This window comes from Megascapheus bottae, chromosome 22, assembly GCF_031878675.1.
Source record: "Megascapheus bottae isolate mThoBot1 chromosome 22, mThoBot2.hap1, whole genome shotgun sequence".
NCBI classification, from domain to species: domain Eukaryota; kingdom Metazoa; phylum Chordata; class Mammalia; order Rodentia; family Geomyidae; genus Megascapheus; species Megascapheus bottae.
In genome coordinates, this window is record NC_143530.1 from 13,394,415 (window position 1) to 13,402,334 (window position 7,920).

Here is a 7,920-nt window from a genome sequence, read left to right on the forward strand (position 1 = left end):
GTGATCGTTTTCCCACAGCCTCCCATCTTCCAATGCAGAACTTGTGTTTACTCTTCTGTACCAGTGCAGGAGGCCCAGCAAAGAGTTCCTCTACCTTCATGCCCAGGCTCTGTGCTTCTTTACCCAGAAACAGATACGTGAACCCAGAGAACTGCTCTGATTGGCTGCATGGAGCAAGGGTCTCTCTGTAACCAACATTCTGTTCTGTTCTTTACCTCCATCTTGTTCCTTTCCCCCTCCATAGAGCCTAAGACTTACGTGGTTAAAGCCCAGGAGGGCAATGCGCCTCTCTGTGAGGTTGATCTGGGGACTGTACATGCTGGTGACTTTCCTGAGCCCCCAGGAAGCAGGGGGCATCTCGGGTGAGTGCTGAGGGCCCCAGGAAGGAGAGGGACTTAGGGATCCAGCACAGCGGGCCAATGTTCCTCTCTTTTTCTGGTTTATGGACAACTTGCTCCACCTAGAGACTCCACATCCCTTTCACCTCTACCACCACCATTCTGGATGTCAATGGGGTGGTGCTTAGCCAGTGTTCTGACTGGACTTTATAGTCAGACTTCTCCTTATTCTTTCCTCTTTTCGGAAACTCCTACTTCCCACAGCTGGAAGCACTCTGATTTCTCTAGCACTTCCTGTCTCACAATACCCTGTGAGTCCAGAATTTACTGTTCTGTCTGGACGTGAATGCCAGGTGTACACACTTAGCTCTTCTTTTTTGTTTTGTTTTTTCATTTTATTTGGCTGGTGTGGCATTGTGCTGGGTATATAATAGCCCATGAACACTAAACAAATAACTTCAGAGATCTAAAGGAATCTGACCAACTAAAACCTAGCTCCTGATTTTTAGGAAATCGAGCACTTGCTTATGGGTTAAACAATGTTCAATGGATACAGTGAGATAAAGTAGTAGGGACATGAGCCTTGAAGTCCCGACCTCTTGTCCAGTGCACCTCAGGCCACTGTTTTCTATACTCCTGCCTCTCTGCGTTGCAGAATTTCCTTAATGTTCCTGTCAGTCATCACCTAATTTCCTTCCTTCCCTTAAGTTGCATTTCTGTCCTGAAAGTTCTACTTCCGGGTCTGCCTTTAGTCATTTCCTTATCAACCCACCTAAATTCATGGTCACCCACACAGCACGGCCAGGGCAAATGTTCATGACAATGACCTCACTTGGGGAGCCCCAGGCACATCTCAGGCAGCTCGTCCTCTTCCCAGCCTGTGTTGGCATTCTGGGTCCCAGACCGCTGTGCCCATGGTCCCATTGTCTCCCGTCCATCCCACTGCAGTTCTTCCGCCCAGTGAGGGCAAGGCCAGAGTCAGAATAGGAGGTAGCCTCCAAACACAGCCACCAGATGTTGCCCAGGCTGAGACTCAACCAACAAATCGCCTATCATGGATGAGTGATACCTTTTTCTCCTCTCTCCCTGGTCCTGCTTTCACTCCACACAGCTGACCACATGGGCTCCTACGGACCAGCCTTCTACCAGTCCTATGGAGCCTCAGGCCAGTTCACCCATGAATTTGATGGCGAACAACTGTTCTCCGTGGACCTGAAGAATGGGGAGGCCGTGTGGCGCCTGCCTGAGTTCAGTGACTTCAAGAACTTCGACCCACAGGGTGCACTGAGCAGCATCGCCATGATCAAAGTCCACCTGGACGCCTTAGTGGAGCGCTCCAACAGAAGCAGAGCCACCAGTGGTAACATGGGCCTCCCTCGGCCCCCACCCAGCCAGGCGGGGAGGCCCGGAGAAGTTTCTCCCTCCACTTAGGTCCCCTCACTCTGTCACATTCTTGCCCAGTCCCTCCTTGGCACTCAATTCCTCCCTGAGGCAAGAACCCCTTGAGGAAAGTCACCTGGACATTTTCCCTAGGGATTAGTCCCACTTTCTCCCAGCTCTTTTCCCAGTCTCCCTCCTCTCCTGCCCCAGGGTGAACATTCCCCAGTGCCCCCTGTCTGCAGAAAGCTAAATGGACATACCCTAAGAGGCCCAGATGTCACCCGGTGAGTCTTGAGCATTCAGGGCCTTTGTTCTTCCCAGTGCCGCCAAGGGTGACGGTCCTTCCCAAGTCTCGAGTGGAGCTGGGCGAGCCCAATGTTCTCATCTGCATTGTGGACAACATCTTTCCCCCTGTGATCAGTATCACCTGGCTGCGCAATGGTCAAGCCGTCACCGAGGGCGTGGCCCAGACCAGCTTCTATACTCAGCCTGACCACTTGTTCCGCAAGTTCCTGTACTTGACCTTTGTGCCCTCAGCCCAGGACGTCTATGACTGCAAGGTGGAGCACTGGGGCCTGGATGCGCCGCTCCTCAAACACTGGGGTAGGGACACCCCCTCTCTAATCTACTGCCTACATTTCTTTTACCCTACAATTCGTGTCCCAAGCCTCCTGACCTTCCATTCTCTCCCAGAGCCTCAGGTGCCTACCCAACCACCAGATACCACTGAGACCCTGGTGTGTGCCCTAGGCCTGGCCATTGGCTTTGTGGGGTTTCTTGTGGGCACCATTCTCATCATCTCAAGGCACAAGTATGGCTAATTCTCACAGGTACGGAAGCTTGAAGGGTGGAATTACATTTCTGGAAGAGGGCAGAGGGGAGGAAGGCAGGCAACTCAAAATAGGATGACTGAGAGATTCTGAGGGGAGAGAATGGTCAGGGAAGAATGGTGGAGACAGACATTGGACAGGAAATAGAAAAGCAGAAAGAGAGGTAAAGAGGTGGGCAGGGAGGTGGACATTTCGAGAACACTTAGAATTGGGAGCTTGAACAAAATTGGTCATAGGTGTTTTTCTACTTTAGGTAATGAGCTCTGAGAGAAACATGGTGGGAAATGGCCTTGGATCCCTCAAAGGTACAGCAGCGTTCACATGCTGAACACCACAGAGAACTGAAGACATCCCCACAGCATGGCTTTGAATGGCATCCCCCTCTGTCCTGAAGCTCTCTTCCTCTCGTGGCTCCAGTACTTATGGTGGGGGGCAGGGGCTCAATCAGCTTTCCTTCCTACTCCTAAGCCCCAGTGTTTTTGCTTTATCCAAAATGCTGGCTGTTAACTCTCAATTCTAATGATGTGTGCACTCTGTCCTTTTCCCTCCCTAGATCTAGGCCCGTATGGTCAGGTGTGAGGGATGCTGGGATTCTAAGAGTATGTGAGGCTGATGACCCTGTAGCTTGATGCTCATGTTCAGGCCAGTTTGGTGGTGTCCCACTGAACGTGATCCATTGCACGCGCCCTTGTCCATGAGCTGTTTCTCTAGGATTTCATGAAATCTGCCTCCTGAGTTCCGACTTCCCTGAAAGGGACGCAGTGTCTTGCTCATTACAAATTCTTCAACCAATCACAGCTATGAAGGTACCAGGGAGAGAAGGTCCGTGGGGATGTCACCTGTGTCTAGTTGTGATCTGAGTAGAGAGGCTACTGGCATCCAGTTGTGATCTACAAAATCCTTTGAGTTTCATGGCAGAGCGACACCCAAGACCTAGCTAAGATGGCTCCTTCCCTCAAAACGGTGGACCATATGAGGAGAATAGCAGAGTAGACCTGGAAAATTTGGGGTATTCTGTGCTCAAGATCTAATGAATTCACTTGAGTACTCTCTAAATGTGGGGCCTGGAAGATTTCAGTTAACCGTGAACAACAATTAAAACACATAAGAAATAAATAACTACACAAAGTCTTTCATGTCAGCTACCAGGAGTGTAATACACATCAGTGGCCTTCGATCTGTATGGGTAGTAGCAGTAGTGATAGGGACGCTGCTTTTTAATATGTCCAGATGGTCAAGCCCAGGACTGCCCCCCCCAAATTGAAATAATATGTCCAGATGGGTCAGATGCTGCCATTCTGGCTTAGGCTGTGGTCTGTAACTGTCTGACACAATCTAGTGCTAGTAGACCTCTGTTTTGTATACCCATCTCTTATACTTACTATATTCTTTTGCTTCCTGAGAGAGTGAATAAGGCAAGCTTTTTTGTGTTTGCATGTCAGAAAATATTTGTATTCTTTTAACACTTAAACAACAATGTATATGAGCATACAACTCAAGCATGGAAAGATTTTCCATTAGAATGTCTATAACATTTTCCCATGCTCTCTTAGCTTCCAGCACTATTGTTACAAAGTAAAACAGTAAATAAATAGCCAGGTGTGGTGGCTTATCCCTATAATCCTAGTTATTCAGGAGGCTGAGATCTGAGGATTGCAGGATCGCGGTTCAAAGCCAGCCTGGGGCACTAAAAAGTCCCTGAGACTCCTATCTCCAATTAACCACCAGAAAATCAGAAGTGGGGCTGTGGCTCAAAGGGTAGGGCGGTAGCCTTGAGCTGAAGGAATCAGGGACAACACCCAGGCCCAGAGTTCAAGCCCCATGACTGACTGACTAAATAAATAAATAAAATACAGGACATTCAGTCCTAGAACTTCATATAAATCTATTGTTTGTTTTCTTCTCTGGAAGCTTGTAGGCTGTTTCTTTGTTTCTTTATCCCCCCTCCTATTATACATTCCTCTTTGGGCTCTATTACTTACAGGGTGAAAGTCTCAAATTGTTCCTGGTGTTGTTTCTACCTTAATTCTAGTGGCTTCCTTCAAAACAGTCAAACTTTAAGTGACACAAAACTTTCCATATATGCTTATTGTTTCCTGCCATGAACAAACTATTCTCTCTATCACATCTTCCTTCTTTGCCAACCAATCAAGATTCTACCGGAATCTCCCCAGATCCAGATTAAATACCACTTCTGTGAAGTCTTCCTAAGTCCAGTCCCAGTATTCTGCCTATTCCCTCCTCTTTCCCTTCCCCAGCCCCTCTTTGCGTGTGCGTGTGTGTGTGTGTGTGTGTGTGTTGCTACTGGGATTTGAACTTAGGGCATGTGTTCACTAGGCAAGTGTTCTACCATATGTCATGTCTTAGTTCTTTTCCTCTAGTTTATTTTCAGATAGGATCTGAATTGTGTTTGAGGCTGGCCTTGGATCATAGTCCTTCTACCTCCACCTTCTGCCTAGAGGAATTACAGGTGTGCATCACCACACTTGGTTTGCCTATTCTCTTGCTGTGGAAATACCAGATTTTGCTGTTTCAGTACTACATATGCATCTTCCCTTAACACTACTGTTTCTCTTGAAAAGGGGAACTTTGTATATTTCCAATACTTGGCATATTCTGTTTAACACTATTTTACTTGTTTCAAATCCAGTTGGCTTTCCCTGCTCTGCAGCTAGTTTCAGCTAGTTATTATTATTTTTTTTTTGCCAGTCCTAGGGCTTGAACTCAGGGTCTGAGCACTGTCGTTGGGCTTTCTCAAGGCTAGAACTCTACCACTTGAGTCACAGCACACTTTCTGGTAGAGTGCTTGCCTAGCATGCATGAAGCTTTGGGTTCAATTCCTCAGTACCACATACACAGAAAAAGTGGATGTGGCATTGTGGCTCAAGTGATTTGAGTGCTAGTTTTGAGCAAATTCTTTTGCCCAGGGACAGTGCCTAGGCCTTGAGTTCAAGCCGCAGGATTGGGGGGAAAAAAGTACATTTAAAAAAATGATCTTGGCCAGGAGTTTGGCCTAGTGGTAGAGTGCTGGCCTAGCATGCACAAATACCCGGGTTCGATTCCTTAGTACCACATACATAGAAAAAAGCTGGAAGTGGTGCTGAGGCTCAAGTGGTAGAGCTCTAGCCTTGAGAAAGTCCAAGGACAGTGCTCAGGCACTGAGCCCAAGCCCAAGACTGGCAAAAAAAAAAAAATGATCTTGCGGGGCATGGTGGCTCACGCCTGTAATCCTAGCTACTCAGGAGGCTGAGATCTAAGGGTCAGGCACAAAAGGACCTGAGACTCTTTTTTTTTTTTTTTCAATTTTTTTTTTTTGCCAGTCCTGGGCTTGAGCTCAGGGCCTAAGCACTGTCCTTGGACTTTCTCAAGGCCAGAGCTCTACCACTTGAGCCTCAGCACCACTTCTGGCTTTTTTCTATGTATGTGGTATGGAGGAATCGAACCCGGGTCTTCGTGCATGCTAGGCAAGCACTCTACCACTAGGCCAAACTCCCGGCCCGGACCTGAGACTCTTATCTCCAATTAACCTCTAGAAAATGGAAAGTGGAGCTTGGCTCCAGGGTAGGGTAGTAGCCTTGAGCTGAAGAGCTCAGGGACAATGCCCGGGTGAGTTCAAGTCCCATGATCCCCCCCTCCCGAAAAAAAAGGAAGAAAAAGAAAGAAAGAAAAGAAAAAAAATGATCTTAAACCTGCCAGGCTGCCAGGTGTCAATGGCTCCTGCCCTGTAATCCTAGCTACTTGGGAGGTTGAGAATGGAAGGATCTTGGTTCAAGGCCAAGGCCACTCTAGGCAGAAAAGCTTGAAAGACTTCATCTTCACAGAGAGAAGCTGGATATGATATCTGTATGCTTGTGGTCCCAGCCTCGGGTTGGAGGATTGAGACTCAGAGACACATCTGGATGGGAAGTGAGACCCTATTTCAAAAACAGCTAGCAAAAAAACAAAGCTGAAGGTATGGCTCTAAGCCTGTGGTCCTGAGTGCAAACCCTAGTGTCATCAGAAGAGAAAAAAATAATCCTCAACTTGACTCAAAATTTCCTCCCCACCTTAACAACGACGCTGACTTAAACTTGATCTTGGTCATTTTTAGTGCTTCTTTTTCTCAGCTCAGGCTTCAGGCAGGGAAGTGTGTGGTAAGGGGATTCAGTGTGTATAAAGAAGCACACCACTGCCTCTTCTCCCTCGGAGGCCTTCCTATCTGCCTTTGGTGCTACAAGTAGCAGGATTCTTTTAGGACCCGCAAACCATGGTGCCCTCTATAAGATCAAAGAAAAGCATTATTGGCCTACAACTGCCATGTTTTTTCTTCTTTACAACTAGTCTGCAAGTTGAATACTAATTAACCTTAATTGATGGAGGAGAAAGTGACATTCAGATTACTTAACTTGCCAAGGTCAGATTAACTATGTGGTGGTTGGGAATATCTCTGATGCCAGAATCCACATTGCCCTCTGCATAGCACTGCACAGAACAAATGAAATTTCCATTGAGGCTTCAGCAGGGACATCAGGCAATGGAGTGAAGCTGCTAAATGGCCAAGTTCTAGACTCACTGAACAGTTGTATATGTGTGTGGGGCGGGGTGGGGGGGGAGGCGCTGGTTCTGGGGTTTGAACTAAGCATCTGGGTCATATCCCTAACTTTTTGGCTAAAGGCTGGTACTCCACCATTGGAGGCATAGCTCCACTTCTGGGCACCAGAGGCTCATATTTGTAATCCTAGCTACTCACAAGGCTGGGATCTGAGGATGACAGTTTGAAACCAGCTTTGGTAGAAAAGTCCATGAAACTCTTATCTCCAATTAACCACCAAAAAGCTAGAGGTAAAGCTGTGTCTCAAGTGGTAGAGCACTAACTTTGTCCTGAAAAGTTTAGAGACAGACCACAGGCCTTGAGAGGAGACCATGCACGTGGAGGAAGTCACTTCCTGTGTTCCTCTCACCATGGCTTAGGATATTGCTGGTTTATGATTTGGCTCCATCTTGTGGAATCCACTTTGTGTAGGGCCTCCACATCAGAATAAGTCTAGTGTCTCAAGCAGAGGGCTCCTTGGTCTTCCTGCCCCCTGGACATTTTCTGCTACCTTCTCCTTCTCCTCCATCGCAGTCCTAAGACCAGGTTAGATTCCTAGCTGCCTTTCATTCTTTCCCTCCGTTCCAGGTGCAGGTTCACCTCACAAGGTCTGGAGTAGGGAAGTTATTCAATGGCTGTTTAAAGAACGGATGGACTAAAGAATACAATCAAATCAAGCTGCTCTCAAATTCCTTGATGACCTATCCAAATAAAGAAAAATTACAGGCACAAGGACTCAGACCTGTAATCATAGCTACTGAGGGGGCAAAAGACAGGAGAATCAAGAATAAGATCTCAGTTG

At 47.4% G+C, this 7,920-nt stretch overlaps 1 protein-coding gene across 1 annotated transcript; it reads left to right on the forward strand.

Moving 5' to 3' along the window:
- The first annotated feature begins 257 nt into the window (after positions 1–257).
- Positions 258–3,723, forward strand: LOC150047839 (HLA class II histocompatibility antigen, DO alpha chain). Its single transcript, XM_090355327.1, has 5 exons — positions 258–362; positions 1,450–1,698; positions 2,040–2,321; positions 2,412–2,548; positions 2,802–3,723. Exons 1-4 carry the CDS (start codon positions 281–283, stop codon positions 2,537–2,539), a joined length of 741 nt encoding a protein of 246 aa, XP_090211453.1. The 5' UTR covers positions 258–280; the 3' UTR covers positions 2,540–2,548; positions 2,802–3,723.
- The last annotated feature ends 4,197 nt before the right edge of the window (positions 3,724–7,920 follow it).

Coding starts and splice junctions, on each gene's coding strand:
- LOC150047839 (XM_090355327.1), top strand. CDS start 281: ATGCGCCTCTCTGTGAGGTTGATCTGGGGACTGTACATGCTGGTGACT. Junction 363..1,449: donor GGAAGCAGGGGGCATCTCGG/GTGAGTGCTGAG, acceptor CACTCCACACAG/CTGACCACATGGGCTCCTAC. Junction 2,322..2,411: donor GCCGCTCCTCAAACACTGGG/GTAGGGACACCC, acceptor ATTCTCTCCCAG/AGCCTCAGGTGCCTACCCAA.